Source organism: Sphaeramia orbicularis, chromosome 13, assembly GCF_902148855.1.
Source record: "Sphaeramia orbicularis chromosome 13, fSphaOr1.1, whole genome shotgun sequence".
NCBI lineage: Eukaryota > Metazoa > Chordata > Actinopteri > Kurtiformes > Apogonidae > Sphaeramia > Sphaeramia orbicularis.
Genome location: NC_043969.1, coordinates 10115750 through 10140678, shown reverse-complemented (window position 1 = coordinate 10140678; position 24929 = coordinate 10115750). Strand labels below are relative to the sequence as shown.

General features: G+C 38.0%; 2 protein-coding genes across 2 annotated transcripts; one reads left to right on the top strand and one right to left on the bottom strand.

Moving 5' to 3' along the window:
* The first annotated feature begins 335 nt into the window (after positions 1-335).
* On the top strand, positions 336-18685 carry pnkp (polynucleotide kinase 3'-phosphatase). The gene is made up of 17 exons (XM_030151459.1): positions 336-677; positions 5585-5631; positions 5836-6108; positions 6218-6514; positions 8260-8339; positions 8466-8523; positions 8639-8746; positions 8827-8898; positions 9628-9676; positions 9776-9846; positions 10026-10118; positions 12008-12104; positions 12190-12251; positions 12347-12456; positions 15359-15446; positions 15536-15603; positions 18391-18685. The coding sequence occupies exons 1-17, from the start codon at positions 557-559 to the stop codon at positions 18509-18511; spliced, it is 1815 nt and encodes a 604-aa protein (XP_030007319.1). The 5' UTR covers positions 336-556; the 3' UTR covers positions 18512-18685.
* Positions 18686-18831: 146 nt separating this feature from the next.
* LOC115431844 (complement factor B-like) lies at positions 18832-21095 on the bottom strand. The gene is made up of 4 exons (XM_030152514.1): positions 21084-21095; positions 20702-20834; positions 20568-20617; positions 18832-19181 (listed from the first exon to the last, which is right to left on the bottom strand). The coding sequence occupies exons 1-4, from the start codon at positions 21093-21095 to the stop codon at positions 18999-19001; spliced, it is 378 nt and encodes a 125-aa protein (XP_030008374.1). The 3' UTR covers positions 18832-18998.
* Positions 21096-24929: the final 3834 nt, after the last annotated feature.

The following is a 24929-nucleotide window of genomic DNA, read 5'->3' as shown; positions in this document are numbered from 1 at the left end:
GTAAATTGGATTAGAGTCTGGTTTCGACCGGCTCGATATGTAAAGTGTCATGAGATAACTTTTGTATGATTTGGCGCTATATAAATAAAATTTGATTTGAATGTAGTATATGTTTACAGATGTTGTTAAGTTGATACTAGCATTGCCAAAGCTGTTCAGAAAACTGCTCTGAGACTGGATTTATATTCTTGGTTATGAGTGAGTGTTACTGGAGTGATAAACCAGCGGAAATTTTGGTGCAGGATGCAACCCAAGAGTCTAATCTTACTTATCCCGGAACCTTCGACGAGCGTTCTTCTTTCTATACGGCACTTTAAATAGACGGACTGCGCGGTGCACGGTAAACAGTCCCTGTGATTACAAACTAGTATTGAACGTTATACTGAAACTCTGAAGTAAACAGTTAAGTTTTGATTTACTTGCTTATAATATAAGCAGCCACTGCCGCGAGGAGGTTTTATTAATGTAGTTTAATTGTTCGGTTCATCCTTTCTGAAAACGTGCCCTTAATACCTCCAAACACTCAACTTAAAAGCCCCACTGTGGTTGGTCTCAGATGTCTTGTGCACTGATCAGCGCCTCTGGAGCCCGGGTCCCACTTGAGGACGGACGAGCTGTGATTCTGGGCCGGGGTCCGGACACCGGAGTCACCGACAAGAAATGTTCCAGGCACCAGGGTGAGAAGGAGTGGGCATGAGCCAGATGGTACATGTAAATGTTCCAGGCACCAGGGTGAGAAGGAGTGGGCATGAGCCAGATGGTACATGTAAACTGTTAAATAAAACCAGTCTGACCCTTGTGCAAAAGTACATGTAAGTAAAACTAACGGTTAAGTCATCATACAGAGCTTAACAAATGTATTAGACCACCACCCAGTGTGAGTGTTATACCACAGTTGCTCTAAATTAACAGCAGTGGTATTTACCAAAATCATTTTTATGTTTGTGCAGTGCTTAATCCACCATTATGTAAAAGCTGTTTAACCAAAAATGATAGTTTTAATGCTAAAATATAATTGTCATCTTTTTCCATGGATTTTCAAATTCACTATTTTACAGAAAAACAGAAATAATAGACAAGCACTGGATTGTTTCTTGATTAAGATGTAAAACTATAGGCTAGTTGTTTACTTGCATTCCTGAACGAAAAAAAAGGGAAAAAATACAGGTTGAATGTCATGCTTGATTAATTTATGACTTCTCAGAGAAACCCAGTAAGCTGGCTCAAATCTGGGTATAAACATGTGAAGTCACTCTGAAATCCTTCATTCCTGTCCAGAGTCTTGGATATGTCAAGAAGTAGCAACAACATTGAATCCCAATTAGTTTTTTGCCGATGCAGTGAAACCAGTGTTATTGATAATATTCAAACAGGTTTTGAAGGGTTAAAATCCTAAAAAATATTGAATATTTGATAGTTTTCAGCAGAGCTGAAGTAATTTAAGAGATTTATGGAGAAAAAAAGAAGAAAAATATTGATATATGATTATTTTACAATAGTTCTTTTGCATGTACATTTTTGGCTCAAGGGTCCCCAGAGGGTGAGCACAGTGTCTGTTGTGTATAATAGACCTATAAGAATAGCTGACATTAGATTAGATAAACTTTTCAAAAAAGTAACATTTTTGCATAAATTAATGCTGTAAGCCGTAACAAAACCATAACCATCACGAAATGACAAAAATGGCCTTTGAGGTCTGCAAGGACAAACAATAGTCACATCATGTGCACAAGCTCAGTAACATTAAAACGTAGGAATAATTAGGTTGTTATGTGCCTCAGCTCACTTGGTGTTTGTCAGCATCCTCAGAGTAACACAAGACTAGCATGAGTTTTCATTTCCAAAAGAAAATTCCCTGCCCACCCCTAAAATACGTCACTGTCTGAAATAAAATAGAAACAGCTATCCTTGCACTTAGACTTTTGCAGACAGTATGGGAAATCCCTACCTTCCTTTCGAGTTAGGGGAGGACTATATTATGTGCTGTTGAAGGTTGGTGCTGTAGATCATCTCCCCTTGTTTAGAGATAGTTATTCCTGCCTCAAGCATTTGCCTTCTTTTCAGAATGTCTGCATCCTTGTCCCTTATTACTCAGATGCAGATGGATGGGCTAGTCATCTGATGAACTGTCTCTTGTTCGGTGCTCATCTCCCCTGTACATACATCTGTCTGCTCTTTGCTTAAATAGACTGCATACCACATGTGATTCAACTTCTGTTTGAGTATTTTATCTGTAGGCTGGGCTCATTAAGTGTCTGAATTGCACCAGAATGTTATATTTGGAGGAATTCGACTGCTGTAATTTATTTTCAACCATTAGGTACTTTCATGGCAATGTATTAGCTATTAGATTAGATTAGATTGTTCGATTAATGCAGTTCTTATAGAGTTGTAGAGTTTTCGTTAATCCATGGGGAGTTGTGGGAGGCTCCCTGACTGAATGTCTTAGATTTACTTCATACTTTAAGGAAGTTATATTATTAGCTCTAGTAAACATTTTGCTATTTTGTTACTTTCTTCAGGAAGCTATAATTTGGTAAATGTATGACGGAGGATCATCTTTCACAGAGGTTAAGGACATTTTGTACCTTAGAACAACTCCTGATTATTTCATGCATCTATCATGAGGAGTTCATAAGTAATGCCATCTTTAACAATATATCTTTTGACAGTAAGCTCAGCATAGCACCTCATTTGAACAGCCCTGTGTATCTCAAAAACCGTTCAAGGACTAATAACACGATTTCTGAAAGTTTGAAGTAAATGACAAGTGGTCAGTTAGGAACCTTTTCAATTTAAGGTGGATTTAGGCTTATTCTTAAAATGAAGTAAGAAACTCACACTACATCCCCTTTTGTTACAGTATTTTAGTACATCACACAATATATAGAATTGTAATTCTTGCATCATGATGTGCAGTGTATTACTGAATTCTTGCCAATGTATCTAGTAATCAGAACCACACTGTAGTTAAAATAGGTGATAGAATGAGGCCAAGCAGAGCATGTATGCAGTCTTGAAATGAAGCTGGTTTTATTGTCTAAAGGGCTGTTTGGCAGTTATGTTCTGACCATGTGCTCTGCCTCACATGTATGTATATGTCGAGGCCCAAAACGTTATCTGGCCCGATTCAGAATCGGGCCGGCCCAGAATGGAATTCTATTCTAGGCCGGCAATGCAAATGATCTAAATTATTACAAAAATCAATACATGGAATTTGCAAATATGTGGAAAAAAATGAAACAAACAACATTTTAATTGTAAACTATAATACACTTTATTTACAAATAGAACCTAGTGGTACTCCCCACCAAAATATGGTACAGTGAAATCGACTGAAATTGACAACAGTTACTCAAGGTATGTAAGACTGAAAATGTAAAATTATGACAAATTATGGAATTATGGATCATTTGCATTAAACATGGTATAAAAATAACATTATAGCAGCAGGATTCCATTCTAGATTCTGAATCGGGCCAGATTCCGTTTTGGGCCTCGACATATACATGTGACTAGTGAGGTGACATCAAATTATATATAAGTTTTATTTGGGGTCAGTTTCAGCCTCTGAGCATTTGATGTAAAGTGAGTTATTTCCAATCCTGGTGTCAGTGGTTTAACCTAGGACTTTCTTTTTATAACTGCTCATGGTAGAAAGTGTCCAGATACATTCTAGCAGCAGAAACCCTTTGTTTTTCTCACTGCCTGTATCATTTATCCTGTAATGAAGGGCAGTGTATTGACAGTGACTGAATGTATTTTAAGTTATTAGATAGATAGATAGATAGATAGATAGATAGATAGATAGATAGATAGATAGATAGATAGATAGATAGATAGATAGATAGATAGATAGATAGATAGATAGATAGATAGATAGATAGGGAAATTTACAGGTTCCAGCAGTATCCACAAACTTAAAAAACAAACAGTAGTAAAAATACTTTAACCCTTTCATGCATACTGGTCACTCCAGTGGACAGTTATTCTACAGCTGTTCTCTTGTACATTCATGGGTTTTATTGTTTTAGTTCCATATCAGCCAACACAGTGAACGCTTATGCACCATCCCATAATAATACACTGACATTCATACCATTACTGTAACTTTGCTGTTCTTAATAAACCTGATCTATAGTGACATGTTTGAGTGTAAATCAATTGCTAATAAAAAATTTGGAATATGATAAAATGTGAGAAAACATCAGATGAGCTGTATCAAAAATGTTTTTATTTTATAGTTTTCTCATTGTATATCACTTTCTGATATTGCATTCTTTGCTTCAAAAATTAAACACACGGTGTCCAGCGGAGTGGACATTTTTGGAACTCCACGGAAAATTATAAAGGTTGATTTGTTGTTTGTTAACAAAAAAAAAACCCAAAAAAATCAATAAAATGATTCCCTTCAAGAAAAAAAAACCCTACTCAGTCAAAGAAAAAAGTGTTCAAATGCAATTTTTTGGATCTTAAATATTTTTTGCATTTGTCTTATTTTGTTACTTTTAATTATATTTCTGATCATTTTATTGAATATTTTACCAGTTAAATCACCCAAAATTGCTTAATTTGACTGTGTTTTCTAGTAGGAGAATGAACCACAGTACATTTACTGTGCTACAAGTACAAACCAAAAACAAATATTTTCAATCAAAAAATAAATAAATAAAAAATTAAAATAAATAAATAAAAAATTCACTTCACTCAAAAAAAAAAAATTCAACCAAAGAAAAAAATTGTTCAAATGCAATTTTTTTGCATTCAAACACTTTTTTTCTTTGATTGAAAAGGGTTTTTTATCGCAATTTTTTTTTTATTGAAAATATTTTTTTTATGGTTAGAGCAATAAAGAAACAAATCTATCTTCATAAAAAATAAGTTCAATAAAAAAATTCAATCGCATTGTTTTTTCATGCCTAAACACTCAGGAAAAAAATCTCAACTAAGGTTCTCATAATTCATGCATGAAAGGGCTAAATTTTCTACAAGGAGTCAGTGCAAGGAGACTGTTGTGCTTAGAGTCAGTGCAATGTATGAGTCTGTGCAAAGGATAAAGTGCAATGTGACCAGTGTGTGACTCCTACAGTCCAGGGGCATGAGGAGTGTCCGTATTAACTTTTACTGCTACTTAACCCCCCGTCCCACTCGACTAGAGTTAAAGAGCCGGATAGCATGGAGGAGGAAAGACCTCCTCAGTCTGTCAGTGGAACAGGACAGTGACAGCAGCCGCTCACTGAAGCTGCTCCTCCCTCTGCCTAGAGATGGTGCGGTGCAGTGGATGCTGTGGATATTATGAAAATAACCTACATTTGGAGAACATAAAAGTTAATTAAGTCTAATAAAGTACACTTCTTCAGATAGTCATGGAAATTCCATAAGTTCCAATGGAACAGCCGTCAGTGCCACACCTAAAAGGCGTGGAAAAGATTGGCAGTGTTGTCTGGGGGAACCCTGTGCTTAACACACAAAGTAGAGGAGGTTCTCTGTCATATAAACTAAAAATGAGCAAATAGTCTTCCATAGGTGTGTTTGTGTGAGTATATAATTTTGCTGTGCGCATTAATAATTATGTTTCCTCCAGTGAAGGTGGTGGCTTCCTTTGCAGACAAGGCTGTGGTTGTAACTCAGGTATGAATATCAGCCCAGTTCATATCTCAGTCTGTCTTTCTGTTTTTATGTCTCTTCCAACATGTGAACACCCTGGTTCCTTAAACACATAATTGTAATACAATATCCACACCCTCTCTTGTTATCTTGCTTGTCATAAAGTAGTTGTATGGCTGTAAAATGCCTTCAGTCCAGAGTGTCTACATGTCCTGTTTTACTCCACAGCTGGGTCCCAATCCAAGCTTTCTGGACAGTGAGAAGCTGACCCGGGGCCAGTCTGGTAAACTTACCCACGGAGGGACTCTCTACCTGGTTAACCAGAACCACCCATTTAAGTTGCATTACTCCTTAAGCTCCAATGGAACAGCCACCAGTGCCACACCTAAAGGGCTTAAAGCAAAAGATAAGACCAAGGGAGGAAGGAATGAAAAGGAGGCGCAGTCAAGTCCGACACCAAAGCGGAGTATAAAGGATTTCTTTGCTACGTCTCCAATGAAGGTAATGTGTGACAGAGTTTTGTCGTCTTTCTGTAATGTTACATCAATTGAAAATGAAGTAACTGAGAGACAGTGTATTTTATCTGAACTGTATCTATTTGTGACTTTAGTCTTCCAAGAGACCACTGAGCCCAGAGAGGGGGCAGCCTGAGGTGAAGCGCACACGAAGGAATGAGCAGGCCTCAGATGGGAAGCTGGAGGAAGAGGACGAGGAGGAGAGACTGGCAGAGGAAAAGCTCAAACAGCTACAAGAGCTGGCAGAGAAGTCTCTGTCTGATAGGAGTAACACCCAGCCTTCATCTGCTGCAGCATCGTCATCGTCTTCAGTGGGATGTCTGAAGAACAGTTGGCAGCAGATAGGCAACCTGATGCTTTACACCGCTGCTGGTGTCAAAGGGAGCGACAAGGTAGGAACAGCTGGTATAGGTGAAAGAAAAGATTTAATTTAGATTTGACTTGAAGTATTTTGTATTCTTGCATTGCCTGAATAATTATAGATCATGTTTACGTGTGTTTGCAAAAATAGAGGTGAGCAGTGTGTATAGTCTCACCAAATGGCATAGGTCTTGTATGTTTCCTTAGTTATCCCACACACTACAAATCTGGCACTTTTCTTATAACAATCATAGGTTATGGGGCTGCTAACCCTCTGTTTAAAGACACATGACAAACACAGGCGTGGACAGCAGCGACTTTGAATCACCCAAGACATGTTATGTATAAGGCGTTTACAAGGCCAAAGGTAAAGCCTTATTTAAAAGACACCTCATGACCTCATGTCTAAAGATGGATTTACTTGTGTTAGATAATCTTTTTACTCCTATTAACATGGTTTATTTTTATATAAAGTTCTGCATATTGTTTAAATGGCATTGACTTTCATGTTTTGGTCATTAACCAGTGTCATTATGTAGATTACACTCTTTCATCTTGAAGCTATACCCACCAATGTGGCATTTCTCACAGCACTTAGTAAAAGTTTGAACATGAACAACCCACCTCCCTCCAAAGCCCCGCCCCCTTCCCCCTGCCTGAGCTCTCTTCCTCTTCCCTGATTCGCGCGGTGGAAGCGGAGGTGGAGGCGGAGGTCCGGTCCACTTCAGTGTGTCCGCAGACCCCTCCCTCAGCAATCAGATGCATCATCCACCTGCTGCACCTCCTGTTCCATCAGTAGACCCTGTATTTAAGGGTCTGGTCTGTGCAGCACTGGGTCAGTGTCTTCACATCGCCCAGCTGCTGAGGTGCTCAGGCGATGGGTGCGCACACTGTGAACACGCGGCCTCCGCAAATTTTCCGTGGACATTTGAGGTTTCATAGTCCATACATTTATCATCCTACGTAATCCTACATTGTGTGACACCAAGTATATACCTGTATACGTACTGTGGTCATAAAAGCTGACCTTTGTGCAGACCTGTCTGTGAGTCCAGTAGAGCCGACTTCCGGACTTTTATCTCCATCCTTCATTCATCGGACTCCTGTTTATTCCCCTTAGTTGTTGTTTCTGTGAATAAATCTGTTTTTTCCCTTCCACATGTGCATGTCAGTCATATCTATTCACATCCTAGACCAGGGGTTGGCAACCCTGGTCCTAGAGAGCCACTATCATGCATGTTTTAGATGTTTCCTTCTTCCAACACACCTGATGGTCATTACCGGGCTTCTGCAGAGCGTGATGATAGGCTTATCATTTGAATCAGGTGTGTGGGAAGAGGGATACATCTAAAACATGCAGGATAGTGGCTCTGTAGGACCAGGGTTGCAGACCCCTGTCCTAGACAGTAGACTGTGGTCAGTGACAGGAGGAGCAGCTTGAGTGAAGTGTCAGATTCAGAGGTACATATATCGGATGTGGAGATGGCGATAATGGATCGGATGCTGGATGGCCGTAATGGATGATTGACAGGAGGCTCAGCCAGATTTAGCCAATTATTTCATTCGGACTGAATAAAATAATTGGTCAGAATTTTATCAGAAATATGAGCAATATATGAGAATTAAACATTTTTGAGTTTCAATACCTGGTGGATTTCTTTTACATTTTAGTTTGACACACGCTTATTAGGAGCATTTGAAGATGACAAAAGAAAAGTGTAAAAATGCCACATCATACGGTATAGCTTTAACAGTAGAATCCCTTTTTCTGCTCCAGATCGCTGGATTTGACATCGATGGCTGCATCATCACCACCAAGTCCGGAAAAGTGTTCCCAACTGCACCAGATGACTGGAAGTATGTCTCTGCTTTCTTAATTGTTTTCCTGAAACACAAATAGTGTTGTCATCCTCATCTGTATTTCTGTCTATAGTTTGTCACCACATTTCATCTGACAGGTTAAATATTGTTCTTTTCTAAAAGGATCCTGTATCCTGAGATCCAGCCCAGGCTGGCCAGCTTACTCAAGAACGGATACAAGGTGTGATTAAGCAAAATAGAAATATTTCTGTCAAATAATATTTTAATTATTATTATTTTATGCATTGCTCTTGCATCATTTGATGTCTCAGTCCACCGTTGTGCTCTTCCTTTAGGTCGTATTCTTCACCAACCAGATGGGAATCGCAAAAGGCAAACTCAGACCAGAAGTCTTCAAGTCCAAAGTGGAGGACATCCTCACTACTCTACAGCTACCAGTGCAGGTTGGTTTAGTCGGAGATTGACGAGCAATGCACGTCGAGATATTGAGAATGTCTGAATGTTGTCCTTGTCTGTGTTTCAGGTGTTTGTAGCATCCGGTCCAGGTATCTACAGGAAACCAGTGATGGGAATGTGGAACCACTTGTGTGAAAAGGTACCTGCCAGACATGAGAGGAACAAAGACACACATAACCACAAGAACAACTTATTGTGCAAAGTATTTCAGGGTTTGTACAGGTGCTTGAAATTCTTGAAAGTGCTTGAATTTCAATGTTGTGTTTTCAAGGTCTGAAAAGTGCTTTAATTTTAGTTTAAATGCTTGAAAATGCTTGCAATTATAACTCTATGATGTCATTTATTTATATATTTTTAATCTTAACTCTGCCGGGGTAGATGCCAAGCCAAAGGTACTCACACAGAGGTGATACATTTTGAAAAATAAAACTTTGTCAAAAAAAAGAAAATTAGCGTGTGCTCTCAGGTTGACTCCAGGTTAATTTTTATCTTAATCTTTGGCTTAGTGCGAGTGTGCCTGAAGAACACCAAGTGGCTTTCCTTTGTTTGGATAAAACTTTATGTTCTCCTTTAATTTCTAAATTTTTTGCTATTATGAAACATAATTTTAGATGTTTATTGTGTATATATGGAGTATATGTATTCCTGCAGATATGTATTTTACCCCAGTGATAAGGTGCTGTGCGGGAAACTTTTGAAAATGACCCTTAAAGGGCTTGAAAAGTGCTTGAATTTGACTTTGAAAAATGTGTACGAACCCTGTATTTTCATGGAGGCCCAGTGTGGTACTAAGAAGCTGCTCTTTCATTGTTCCTTACAGCATTTTTTGTACTTGGTTAACTGTGTCTTTGCATGTGTTTTTCTCCAGGCGAATGATGATGTTCCTGTTGACAAGACAAAGAGTCTTTATGTAGGAGGTGAGAATGAAATAACCTTATTTGGACTTGATGGTACAAAACCCCACGTACAGTAAATATGCAGGTATTTTTACTGTCTGTGTTTATGTCTGTGACAAGATGCTGCTGGCAGACCTGAAAACTGGGCTCCAGGGAAGAAGAAGAAGGATTTTTCCTGTAGCGACAGACTAGTATGACTTTAATTTTGGTTGTTTATTTGTTTTACCATTTAAACCTATTTACTGTCCCCGTGTTGATTTAAGTCACTCATCTTTTTTCATTAAAAGACAAGATCATGAGGAAACAATGCAGTGTGTGAAATATGAGCACTATGTGTAGTAATTACATTTCTTCTGTCTTGTTTTTCAAGTTCGCCCTGAACATTGGGTTGCAGTTCCACACTCCTGAGGAATTCTTCCTGGGCTGGAAGAGCGCCCCCTACAGGCTGCCTGAATTTGACCCTGTGAGTACAATTACTGCTGATGTGTGTTGTTTTCTATCATACCTACAAATAATACCTTTTTCATATCTGAAAATGCATGTTTGAATGTATGATATGAGGTGTCTTGAACTTTATTGTCTGTTTTAAGATAAGATAAAACTTTACTGATACTGGTCACAGCAGCTGAATAATACAGAAGGTAGCATAGAAAAATCATAAAACACAGCAAAGAGCAAAAATAAAAAAGTGATTCTGTATATACTATGTACACATTACTATAAATATAATAAAACTCAATAAGATATATACAGTCTAAAGTATGATACAAGTGAGGATATTTTTTTCTTGGAATGATGTAACAGTGTTTTACTTTTGCAATTAGTTTCACACCAATGTGTTTATATTATACATTCGAGGTTCTCATGTTCAGAAGAAACCCACAAAAGTCAGAATTTAAAAAAAAAAAAAAAAAAAAAAAAAAAAAAACAGATTCCTTTTCCAGACTTGTGAAATTGTCAAATGTTTCGGAAAAGTTACGGAATAGAATTTATAGGGATCCAAACTCCTCACCTTTTGGCAAAACCAACCTGTTGAGGTCAAAATATATCAGTTCATCTGAATCCTAATGGAAAAACTCACTGTAAAACAGGGGTCTCAAACTCAGATCCTCGAGGGCCGGTATCCTGCATGTTTTAGTTGTTTCCCTCCTCCAGCACACCTGACGGTCGTTATCAGGCTTCTGCAGAGCTTGATAATAGGCTTATCATTTGAATCAGGTGTGTTGGAAGAGGGATACATCCAAAACATGCAGGATACCGGCCCTCGAGGATCTGAGTTTGAGACCCCTGCTGTAAAAGGTGATGTTTAAAATATTTTCCTCACAGAGATGATACCCTGTGACCTGTCTGGTTGACATGCTTAACATCTTCAGTATCCTTGATGAGTCTGTATCCCTGAACATCAGATTTATGACACTGATGAAAAACTTTTTAATATGATGAACATCTTGGGAGTTTTCCTCATTGTGTTCATGGTTTTGGTGTTGGATGATGTTGTCTTGTTGTATTTGGACTAAAACAAACATTTTGCTTAACCCTGTAAAGCCTGAACCATTAAGTCATTCACAAAAAATTCCAGTTCTTTGAAACTGGAGCCTTTATTGGTCCTTCTGAACAACCAAAAAATGTTTTTTTCAAATATCTGTTGTAACCATGTATGAGTTTCAATTTTGTATCATATTTGATACATTGGGTCTCAATGCTCAAATATTATTATTTTTGAACAAACAAAAACGCAATATAACACAAACATGTCTAACAAATTGGTAATTCCTTTTCCAAATGGGCAAAGTTCTGCCTCCTTCCTCATCTTGTAGTGTGACTGGAAAAGCCTCTGGTGAATGAATTCCTCCCCCTGGTGGATTATCCATGTATTGCATGTATCTAATTGTATACATCAGGTTTTTCAAGAAAACAAAATCACACTGATCATGTAGAGGGCTTCAAAACTCATGTATCAAATATGATACGTTATAGGGGTAATTTTGAATCTATATTACTTCAATGCTTTGAAAATTGCTTGTTTTAATTAATAGTTTAATACTTTTTCTCAGTATTTGAAGTGAATGTGAAAATAACAAATAGTTACTTGCTATAAAATATTTCTTTTTCATTTTTGTACAATAATTAACTTAAGTACACCTCTGTCCAAGCGGCTAAAGTTTGTAAACAGTCTTGAAAATTATGTTATTGGTCTTTGAAAAGTCAAGGTGTAGTTTTAATTTTGTGTGTGTTAAAACATGTGGTAACCATGTGCATTCAATTAGTCATGTGCCGTTCATCAAAACATTAAAGTATAGAAAGTGCACTAAAAATCAGTCTACGTCTGTCCTTGTTGTAAATGTTTTCCAGAGAAAACTTGACTCCAATGCCAGGCTGTATGACCCACCGTCCGCCTCCTTCACCTCCAGTAAAACTGAAGTTATCGTTGCTGTGGGTTTCCCTGCATGTAAGTGTAATGTCAGTCGTCTTCACTCTTTCTGGTCTTAGTCTCTGTGACACTTTTCTGATGCCAGATGCTCATTTGTCCTCAGCTGGAAAATCCACCTTCTTCCATACTCACATCATTCCAAAGGGCTACGTCTATGTCAACAGGGTGAGATAATCCTCTACGACAAACCAACAAGCCTCTCTCCTGAAGTGGCCGTGACTATATTGTGACTAAATGCTAGTGTTGTGTTTTTGTGTCAGGATACACTTGGGTCGTGGCAGAGCTGTGTGACGGCGTGTGAGCGCGCTCTGAAGGAAGGCCGCAGTGTGGCTGTAGACAACACTAACCCAGACCCAGAGTCTCGCAAAAGGTAAAATAAGATAGTTCACAGCTTTCCTTGTGCTTTAGTGTTCTGTGCAGACAGTACAGTGTTTTCACAGGATCCACCTTTATGCAAACAGAAGTTTTAAACTTCAGATGAGTGTATTTACAGACAGGGTGGAGATCATGTACAGTGTACTTTGTGTACAGATTTAGGTCAGTCTGAATACTTGGTCTCATGCACGAACATTTTCATATTTTCTTAATACTACCTTGGTGGTACGTTAGACTCAGCAAATGCTCCTCACATTAGAACATTATGGAAATGATTAAGGTAAAATGATGAATGTGTCCTGTGCATAATGGAGCAGACCTTCAGGAGAGTCCAAGGTTAACTCACTTTATAATCCCTGTAGGGAAATTTGGTGTCCACATTTTACCCATCCTAATACACACACAGTACCTAGCATTAGCATTAGCAATTAGCATGAGTACCTAGCACACAGCTGCCACTGAAGGAACTCAAAGAGTAACTCCAGATCTTCATCAGCATCATGATCAGGGACACTGACAGGAGAATTAAAATCTATGTACCTGGAAAAGCTTGGATACAGAATAGATAAAAAGGTAGAGATTTCACTTTAACTTGGAACCTTTTTGGAAACTTTATTCAAGGCATCCCCTTCTAGTAGACTTCTTCATTCCTTCTCTTTTTTCATTTCTGTCCTCATCTTTGCAGTGACCCTTGGTATCATATAACTGTTTACAAAAAACAGACTATTAACGCAACCATTATGCATCAGACTGTAATCTTTATTTAAATTTCTTTATTTTGACATAATAAAAGTCAACCTAACTCTGTGCCCCCTTTTCTTTTCTTTTCTTTTCTTTTCTTTTCTTCATTTATTTTTCTTTCTCTCTGAGCCTTTGGGTGGGTGAATGGGGTTTGATGTTTGTGTGTGTTGTTCTGGTTTGGACTAGTTCATATGTTGTATGTTGTAGATGCTTATTTGAAAACTGAAAAATAAATTCTTTAAATTAAAAAAAAAAAAAAAAGAAAGAAAGAATTTCACACTAACCCCCATCATGTGATCATTAAATTGTGGGGTCTAAAACTAACAAGTGATAAAGAAACACATGACCTGTCAGTTAATGTTATATGACATGAAACAATCAGAAAATATGAATATAAGTTTACAGTGGTCAGTGATGTGATCAGAGAAAGACTGACTTGATGAATAAAGATGAAATGAAAGGAATACGAAAAAAAATTAATAAAGAGGGAACAGCTTTATAAGAAAATAACACTTTTCTGAAAAAAAGTGCTGTGTCTAAGATGAAGCAGATTAAAGTATGAGTATGTCATGAATATTAGCTTATATGCGACAGTAGATGATGTTAACAGCAGGTTATCTGACGTTGTCTGAGTCTGATCCGGATGAGGAGATCCCTCTGCTGTGGATGAATAAACTGATAAAGACAGTAAAATAATTCACAAGCCATTATGATGAAAATAATGTAGAGACTAGTTTTATATCAGCCTTGGATCTATTATGTGTATGTTTGAATGTTTTTCTTTCACATTAGATTGTAAATTCATTCAGTCAGCTGTTTAATAAGTCATTATGATGATCGTACGGTTTCCAGAATATTAATGTTGCCTGGTTATCACTGTGTTATATTCCAAAATCATTCTTGAACGAATGTGTTGTTCCATTTGTGGATAAAGGCCGACTGTATGTCTGTCATACAGCAGGCCTGTCTAAACCGCTTGGAAATTCCATTCATACAAAACTCTAAAAATGACAAAATTAGTGGATGCCACAAATTCTCCGTCACTCATACGAGACATTTAAGAACAAACCTGTCTGTGCTTGTATGAGGCCCAGAGTGCGGACACTGTTCATGCAAATATTTCAGTCTGGATATGAGGAGACAGTGGGAGGCAGCAAGACAACATCATCATAAAGTCACCGTGGTGTGAAAGTGGACTTCAGGATGATGAAAATTTCAGTTGTTTCAGGAAGTCTAATCTATAGGAGATGAATTCTAGTTTGAGACCATGGACAGAAAAGGCACAGACTCCCTTAAGTGTTAAATTAGATCATGGAACAAATAGTAAATGTTTGAGGATCTGAGTTGACCATTTATGCCATAGAGGATTAACAATTCTGTAATGAATTCTGGGGCTTTGCCAGGAAGTGCCTTGTATGTTATTAATAGAATTTCAGAATATGATGGGATGCATGTGTGAAGTGTTGAGGGCAGCGCCAAGAAAATGGTTTCACCAGCACATTCTTCCAACAGTACATTTGAAGCTCTCCAAGGAGCTGATTTAGTACGAATGATCTACTAAGAATTCTACCAAAACACAGTGCTTTATTCTGTTCATTAAGAAACAGACATAGAGGAACAGTCAAGGTTTGGACCATAAGCTGAGACTTTTAAGACAAAGTTTCCAATCACAGTATTTAATATGCGGTTTCCAGCAGATTTTGTGGTCCAAGATCACGCCAAGGAAATTAATTTCATAACCCTTTCTATGTTTACTTTATCAATGCATACCTTTATGTCTGTATTTCTCTTCTGATTTCTTATTAACATAAATTAAGTTTTGTTCAAATTTAGACAATGTATTCATATCAAACCACAAAAGCTGCTGCGATTCCCCACCAGAGGAAAAAATATTTGTATCATCTGCAAATAACACAAATTTTACATTTGATACCGTGCAAATGTCGTTTGTATACATAATAAACAATATAGGACCTAAAACTGACCCTTGAGGTACCCCATGTTATTTTCATCAATCTAGATTCATACAGATTAATTTGTACATATTGTTGTGTATTAAATCTGTAGCTCTTTAACTTCCCCTCACATAGTAATAAAATATAAATGCTGTTACTTCTGTGTTTTTATTCAGCTAGTGTCTTGGTTGTGTTTTTCAGATATTTGGATGTGGCCAAAGCAGCAGGAGTGTCCTGTCGCTGTTTCCACTTCTCAGCTTCTCTGGACCAAGCAAAACACAACAACCGAGTATGACTCACCTCTGCACACTGTCTCTATTTGTTTTGTTTCATCTGGGCTGGTTGTGACGAGTGTTTTTTAATACATTTTTGTTTCAGTTTCGTGAGATGGCTCCATCAGAGACCAAACACGCCAAGGTCAATGACATGGTTTTCCACAGCTACAAGTAAGTGACTCCAGTAGTATGACCTATAATCTCTGTAAATTAGGATTCTGAATATTATTTTAACGCTAAAATTCATGCATGTCATAAAAGTGTTTTAGGTTTCTGTTTTCATGCAATTTCAGAAGAAAACATCAGAGATAATTAAAGGAAAAAAGGAGTAAAGATTAATATACAAAGTACAAATACTTCACAGTACTACAGAGCTTTCAGGTTTCGTGTACAGAGCATTTTCACATTTTTTCAACGTTTTTTTCCAACAGCTTTTTAGTTAACTCACTTTACTTTTTAACACAAAAAGCTTTACTTTCTACCCTTCATATTAGAAATAATGGAATAGTAATTCATAATCTAAAAGATGAAATAGAAAACAAATGGACTATGTAGTCAAGGAAAAGTTATTGCTCATTATTTTCAGTATATGTCTCATTTTATTTGAGGTTAGAGTGGGTTAATAGTCTGGATTTATATGAATGTAATGTGATGTTGAGTTAATTTTGCACAGAAACAGCTGGTAGAAATGTCACTCAAAGGCCTAACTTTATATTTTTCCACTTTTACTTTTTTAATTTTACACATGTATCTGTACTGTGTACGTCTGTTTTTTTTTTTTTTTTTATACGTTGTAGTCTTGCATATCCAGACCCATCTCCATACTTCATTAGCACTCTGTCAGTTCTATAATTAGGTCTGGTTCCGTCCATTATCATTATAGAACAGAGGAATCATGTTTATCTGAGTTGTTTGGTGAGTTATTGGATGGTGTTGAGGACAAGATGCAACAACAGTGTATTCGCAAAAAGTATCAGAGTGAAGTTGTCTTGGTGAAACATCTGCATGTAAGGAAGCATGTCATGGTATTAAAGTTATCAATCCATGCAAAAGAAAATGAGGGTTAAGGGTATATCCCCGAAATCCCTCCAGTCCTCTGCTCCCCCAACCACTTGGAAAAAACACAGCACCTGGTGTCAAAATATGACATCATGTAAACTCAAGGTAGTGGCATGAAGAAAGAGAATTGTTAGACAGTCGATATGAACTCATTTTCAGCTACATTGACCTGATATTGGCAGAATAATCGTCAGAGAACCAATTTTTTCCCACAAAACTCCACCTAATGAATGAAAATGACCCCATATGAACTCTGGATGGTAGCAAGAAAATGGACATTTGTAAGACAATCAATATGAATCAAATTTTATCTCAACTGTCCTATTATTGCTTGATTTATGTCCAAAACACTGCTTTTCAACCAAAGCACCCCCATCTAGATGACTTACACCGTACTTTCCGAACTATAAAGCCGCTACTTTTTTCTCACGCTTTGAACCCTGCGGCTTATAAAACGATGCGGCTTGAGTATAGATTTTTACAGGCTAACGGCCTCCAGGGGATGCTCCAGCAGGAAGCGCAAAAGTGAGACAGGTGGAAGAGATGATGGGAAGAGGAGAAGTTTTAAGCTCAACTTAACAATCATTTTGCGTGTCATGCACAAACCCTCATCATGGAAAACACACAAAGAAATGCATATGATGCAGCTTTTAAGTTAAAAGCAATCGATGTGTCTGTCCAAGACGGAATCAGAGCTGCTGCGCGGAAGTGACAATGAGAGTGACAATGGAAGAGAGACTGGGAAGGAGTGTGACGGAGCCTTTCTGAGGATGTTCAACTCCAACACTGAAGAAGACGACTTCAGTGGTTTCAATGTGCAGAAGGAAGATGAAGATAGAGATCAATGACTTTTCTGTTTGTTTTTTTTTAACCAGCTGTGTTACTGTTACTGCCATTTTACTGCCATGTTACAGGCACTGTTTGAAAAAAAAGCAGTTAAGGTATGGAAATAAATATTTAAATAATCTTTCTGTTTCCCATCTTTCTGTGTAAATATCTCATGCTACAACGTGGACACCTGCGGCTTATATTCAGATGTGGCTTATAGCCCAGAAAGTATGGTAATACTCAAAGAGAAGCTGAAACCAATAGGGTTCTTCCACTAGGGGTCCCTTATGTTAGGGTTAGGTATCAAGGGATAAGAAATCCAACCAAATCTGTCCTGGTTATCTCGTTCACACAAAGGATATCCAGCGGTGGTGGCGGATCCGGTGGCAGCAGCAGCTGGGGTAAAACCATTATATCCCTGAAACTCCATTTCGGGGATGTAATGACATGTAAAATGATGTGCGTGTCAGTAAAATCGTGCCATTTTTAGGGTGGCGTTCCAGCTCAGAGGTTGTTCTTTCACACAGTTAGAAGGACTTTCAGTTGTACAGGTAGGAGTAGGAAGGAGAATGATAATCCTGCCACTGTGTAATGGAAATACTCACCCTTATTGTAACAGAGTACGTCCAGTGACTCAGATGATGGTATTAGTGTTTCCCAGTATTTGTACTTGGTGATAGTAGCTGATAGTTAAACTCAGGCATTTTAATTAGAAATACTGACTTTGAGGGAAAATAAAACTTAGTTCCCATCCCCATCTAGATTTTATACTTTTTCTTTGCAGTTAATGTTTATTCCAACATTTACTGATTAATTGTATTGGACATGAAGTTTTATTCAAATTATTTTTACTTAATGTTCATTTCAAGAGTCCCCTGTTTCTGTGTTCTGTTTTTTTCTAAAGTGAAAATATTCAGTTCCATACATAGTTTAGTGTGATTTCACTGTCAAATTCTAGGGGAAGGATAATGGTGGTCAGTTAATCAGCTATTGGCTTTTTCCTCCTCCAAACTATTGTTATTGTCTCAGCCTTGTTCTGACCTTTCTGACCTGGTATTTCTCTCTGGACAGGAAACACTTTGTGGCTCCCAGTCTCTCTGAGGGATTCTCTGAGATCATCCACATCCACTTCGTCCCAAACTTCAAAGACAGCAAAGCAGAAACCCTGTTCCGACAGTTTTCCGAAGGCTGATTGGACAGCACGTAGGCTAAGATTTGGACTTTGGATGGAGAAATAGATGCCTTTTTACTGACTCCAGCCACGACATAATGTTAGGGATCCTAATGTCTGTATGTTCATTTTTATGCTCACTGTCTGACCTGAAGCTACTGGATCTGCAACACTCAATTAAAGCTGAGTTTGATCAGATAAGTCAGTCTGCCTTTAATAGTTTGAAAGAGTATGCACACTTTTTACATGATTAGAAACAACAGAAAAATTAAAAAAATATTTTTTGCATGATTTGAGCAAAAACAAATATAAGCCATTACTTGTGTGTTGTATGTTTACGGTACTAAAAAACACAAGAGACTGACAATAAAACTTTGGATTCATGTGATATGTATGTGATGTTTATTGAACAGGAACACCTTCTGTATCTAAAGAGGTCACACATCCACTTCAGCTGAATTCTGCGCCTGATCTGTTTTACTTTATGGTCCCTGTCAGCTGATTGGTCTCAGTCATCATCTGGTAGGAACTGGATCTCACGACCCAAATGCGTTTTAAGCCATGGCATTATCTTGAAGATGTCGATGTGAAAGTCACGAGCGTCTGCTGGCGGTCTATCACTGCTGTATCTCCTGTGTCCTATGATGGGTGTTTTACAGACGTCAATGGTGCCCCAGCTCACTACCCCCACCTGGTGACGAAAGCAGGGCAGTGTCAGTGTGGTGTGTAGACAAGACTTCTTTTAAAGCACAGGTGTCTAACGTGGCCAAAACTGGCCTGCCAAAGGGTCCAGTCCTGCCCATGGGACAAATTTTTGAAATGCAAAAATTACACTGAAGATATTAACAATCAATGGTGTCAAACTCATTTTACTTCAGGGGCCACATACAGAACAATTTGTTTTAGTTTGTCTTGCTTTGTGTATTTGTAGATCCACTGTGATGTTCGTGTGTAAACAAGACGCTGAGGCAGAATATTGTTAAAACTGCAAAATGTTAAAATTTTTTCTTAAGAGATTTAATTTTTTTCATGAGTGTTCATGTTAATCACATTTTTTCATGGATACTTTAAAGATATAAACAATTTCATAATAAAATTTTACATTTTTCATGCTAAAACAGAGAAAGGTTTGGAGTTGGCATTATTTATCAGTTATTATTTTATTGGTCCGGCCCACTACAAATACCTAGGTACTGTGTTTGACTCCCAGTTGAAGTTCGACAGAAATACTGAATGTATTGTCAAACGACGCCAAAGAACGCATTTACTAAGAAAGCTGAACTCCTTTAAGGTCTGTAACAAAATTTTGTGTATGTTTTATCAGTCTTTTATTGAGAGCATTTTAACTTTCTCCATCTGCTGGTTTGATGGTCTGTCTGTAAAAGACAAAAGCAGCCTTTGCAGTATTGTAAAGGTCTACTCAAAGATCAGATTGGTGTCCAGCAGAGGGATTGAAGTTCTCTGTGGGAGAGCCAGGTGGTCCATAAAGCTAAAGGGATAATAACTTCCCAACATGGCCACATCCTGTTTTTGGAGTTCATGGTGATGCTTTCAGGCCGCTGTTTCATCGCTCCTATCAGGAGGACAAATAGGTTTACTAAATATTTCATCCCATCTGCCATCAGGCTTTTAAACCGGGATAACAATGGTCATACTCTAGAGTGAGGACCGCTGCTTGTATTATGTGTCTTAATGCTGAATGCATCTCTGTATGCCCAATTATTTATTATATTTATTTTATTATTACCATAAGTTATCTTCTTCTCAGTTACCACTCTACTAATCATGTGGACAGTGGTTTAAGTGCCAGTGAGTTCTCTCTTCTTAGTTCTTTGGCCCTTGTGGCCTTGATTATGTACTGATACGTTGTCTTTGACATGTTGTACTCCTGTCTGTTGTTGCTGTTGTTGTTAGTGTATTCTTGTATGTTCAGGAACTGCTTGAACTGCATTGCCCCCTTAAGGACTAATAAAGCTGTCTGTACAGTACTTCAGATCACTGAATGTAGTTGTATGTGGCCCTTGAGCTAGAATGAGTTTGACACTCCTGTTTTAAAGAGACCTTGTGAATTGCTCACCTGAAAATAGTATTTTCTTTTTTGCAGGAACAGACATCCACCAGAGTCACCTTAAAGAAAAATGTCCACATATAAGTGTTAAATCACTTCTGTGTTTGTCATGTTGTCATATTGTCATTATTGTCAGTCCAGACCTTGACAAGTGGTGACGTCTTGTTTTCCTGAGGTGCCTCCAGAACAAACAAATCTGTCTGGCATGTATTCCTCCAGTGTCACATCTGTTGGTGGTTGTAGAGTTTGCCTGGCTTTCTCCACACATGCAGCCCTCTGCAGAAAGCAAACAAGAAAAGCACTTGGAGAGCGCAGACCTCCGCCAAGACAGATCTGCACCCCCACCCCCCAATCACTGTCAAAATGTAATCATTTCTTCCTTGTGCCAGTATGAACAATTCCTGAAAATTTCATGAAAATCCGTCCATAACTTTTTGAGTTATCTTGCTAACAAACAAACAAACGCACGCAAACACACAAAGCACAGTACCTCATAGCGGAGGTAATAATGAAAGTGAAACACACTATCACATACATGTGTATAAAAACATTCAGTCTGGTAATTGATTCTTTTGGTTCTCACCTCAGTGTCTGTGAATACAGTGGCTTGCAAAAGTATTCATACCCCTTGACGTTTTCCACATTTTGTCAAGTTACAATCACAAACAAACAATATTTTTATTGGAATTTTATGTCAACAACCAACACAAAGTGGCATACAATTGTGAAGTAGAAAGAAAATGATACATGATTTCAATTTTTTTTTTACAAAAAAAGACTGAAAGGTGCAGTGTGCAAAAGTATTCAGTCCCCCTGAGTCAAAACTTTGTGGAATCGCCTTTTGCTGCAATTACAGCTGCAAGTCTTTTGGGGTACGTCTCTACCAGCTTTGCACATCTAGAGACTGAAATTTTTGCCCGTTCTTCTTTGCAAAACAGTTCAAGTTCAGTCAGATTAGATGGAGAGTGTTTGTGAACAGCAGTTTTCAGATCTTGCCACAGATTCTCAGTTGGATTTAGGCCTGGACTTCAACTGGGCCAGTCTAACACATGAATAAGTTATGTTTTAAACCATTCCATTGTAGCCCTGGCTTTATGTTTAGGGTCGTTGCCCTGCTGGAAGGTGAACCTCTGCCGCAGTCTCAAGTCTTTTGCAGACTCCAACAGGTTTTCTTCCAATATTGCCCTGTATTTGGCTCCATCCATCTTCCCTGTCCCTGCTGAAGAGAAGCATCCCCAGAGCATGATGCTGCCACCACCATGTTTGACAGTGGGAATGGTGTGTTCAGAGTGATGTGCAGTCTTAGCTTTCTGCCACACATAGTGTTTTGCATTTAGGCCAAAATGTTCAATTTTGGTCTCATCTGACCAGAGCACCTTCTTCCACATGTTTGCTCCCCCACATGGCTTCTGGCAAACTGCTAACAGGACTTCTTGTGGTTTTCTTTTAACAACAGCTCTCTTCTTGCCACTCCTCCATAAAGGCCAGATTTATGCAGTGCACGACTAATAGTTGTCCTGTGAACAGATTCCCCACCTGAGCTGTGGATCTCTGCAGTTCGTCCAGAGTCACCTCTTGGCTGCATCTCTGATCAGTGCTCTCCTTCTTGGGGCTATAAGTTTGGGTGGACGGCCGTATGTGTCTTGGCAGATTTGCAGTTGTGCCATACCCTTTCCATTTCTGAATGACAGATTGAACAGGGCTCCGTGAGATGTTCAGAGCTTGGGAAATCTTTGTATTGCCTAACCCAGCTTTAAACTTCTCCACAACTTTATCCCTGACCTGTCTGGTGTGTTCCTTGGACTTCATGATGCTGTTTGCTTCCTAATATTCTCTTAACAAACATCTGAGGCCATCACAGAACAGCTGTATTTGTACTGAGATTAGATTACACACAGGTGGACTCGATTTAGTCATTTGGTCAACATTTGATCATTCAGCAATCATCAGGCAACTTCTAAAGGCAATTGGTTGCACTCAGAGAAAAGGGGGCTGAATACTTCTGCACAGAGCACTTTTCAGTTTTCTATTTGTAAAACAATATTAAAATCATGTATCATTTTCTCTGTACTTCACAACTGTATACCACTTTGTGTTGTTCTTTTATATAAAATTCCAATAAAATATATTTAGGTTTCACTTCCTGACGAAGGCTTGAAGCCGAAACACGTTGAAGTGTTTTTTAGGTCTAGATATGACCATGCCATGGTAATAAAGGCATTTTAATGTTTAAAGAGAGTGCCTTGGATTTTTCTTCCAGTGTGATAAAAATATATTTATGTTTGTGGTTGTGGTGTGACAAAATGTGGAAAAGTTCAAGGGGTATGAATACTTTTGCAAGCCACTGTATCGCTAAAAGTGAGTGGAAGATTGAAGACTAGAAAACCATACAAAGACGGACATGACCAAAACATGTGTCCCAAAGAAACAGGAGAATATTGACATCTAGGACAGTTTGGTGCAACATTAGGGTATAATTTTTTTTACTCGGTATTTTTATTTCACTGATTTAATTGTACAGCTGTTTTTATGTCTTCTTAATCTATTCTTGAATTTTTAGTCTATAATTTTGCTTTTTAATCTTCTGTACAACACTGATTTTAATTGTACAGCTGCTTTATGTCTTTAATCTATTCTTGTATTTTATTTTATTTTTTTTTTATTTATTTATTTTTAATTTTGGTTTTCCCCTGTAAGTCACTTTGGGAAAAAGCGTCTGCCAAATGCATACATGTAAATGTAAATAATTTAGACAGTCTGTCATTAGAAAAATGCAACCTGTGGACAACCTTAAACTGAATCGAGCCATGTCTGAAACAGAGAGAAGATGTGTGTATTTTTTCAGGTGTGTCAGATTGATATTTTATTTTAACACTTAATTAACCCTCTGGTATCGGGGTGTGCCTTTTAGGCACACTTTGCACTTTGTTTTAAAAAACTTCATATTATTTTTCACAGTTCAAATAAGGTTAGAATTCAAAAGTTGTTCATTTTTGCATGATCTTTAAAATTCTGGCCACCAACTAAAATTTGCACATCGTATAAAACAGAAAATTACAAGACTAGCGTCTGTCTCCCAAGTGTGCCTAAAATGCACTATTTCTTCCATTTGATCTGTATGATTAGGCCTGACCTTGATTTACAAAAATAAAACCAAATTAGAGCAGAAAAATAAATCAATATATAATATTTAATAGTTTGATTTATAGGTGTGCATTTTTCGCACACTTGGTGACAGATGCTAGTATTTTTGAACATTTGACCTAGCGCCAAAAATAACAATGCAAATTAACCAATGTTGGAGTTAATCATTGACATATGCCAGGCTGCAAAAATCAAATAATATGTGATCCACTTTTTATGTAGTATACTGAAAAAAAAATCATTTTTTTGTTTTTTGCATTCAAAAAAATGGTTTGTTTATATTAAAAACACACCATTTAAAGGGTTAAAAAATGTGACAATTATTGAGTATTTGGTATTTTTATTTATGGCTCAAGTTGATGAAATAGAAAAAAATGTAAAAGAATTAAAAACAAACTGTATGAAATTTTTTTGACATTATTCCTCAAGTGTGTGAAAAAGACACGGTGCTTAGTAAGGGCCTTGCTGGACGGGATACTGGAGGGTTAAATACATTAAGTAATACACTTAAAAGAAACATAAATATGCAAAAGAATACTCATTTAAGAAACAGAAAAAGACATGCATAGCTGTTTAGATTAGAAATGAGTATAATTAATGTTAGCGCTCCCTCTACAGGCTGTAGAGGGTATGAAAGAGGAAGCGGAACTAAACCAGAAATTCATCAGTAGAAGAAGAACTGACAGATGAAAAAAAAAAGAGACAGCGGGTGCATATTGAGGCACCGACACCTCCTGTGGCCCACTTCCGGTACCACACCAGGTGGTGCCACGGCTTGGTACCACAGCTCAGCTCGGTACCACGGCTCAGTTCCAGGTACCACAGCACGGTGCCACCCCAGATAGCAAAAAGACACTGGGACGGATCTGGAACAGAATCGCTGACCGATTTGGCCCAAAACCGTTTGGCAGATCTGGCCCGGTGTCCAAACGCACATCGGGCCAAAACGGGTACTGCTCTGCGAAACGGATCTTCTGCAGAAGCGGTCCAGCTCTGGCCCAGCTCCGTTGTGCCAGAGTCTCCTGCATTCCAGATGTGTTTCAGATCTATTTGCTAGATTGGTGCCAGACCCCTTAACCCTGTAGAAGATCCGTTTTGCGGAGCAGTACCCGCATAATTTGTTTAATTAATTTGTTGTAATGTGTTTGTGAAGAATGTGAGTGCGTTTAGTCCGGTTAAGGATAAGGTAAGTGACGTGGTTGCATTTAAAAGCGCATTTGCTGAAGT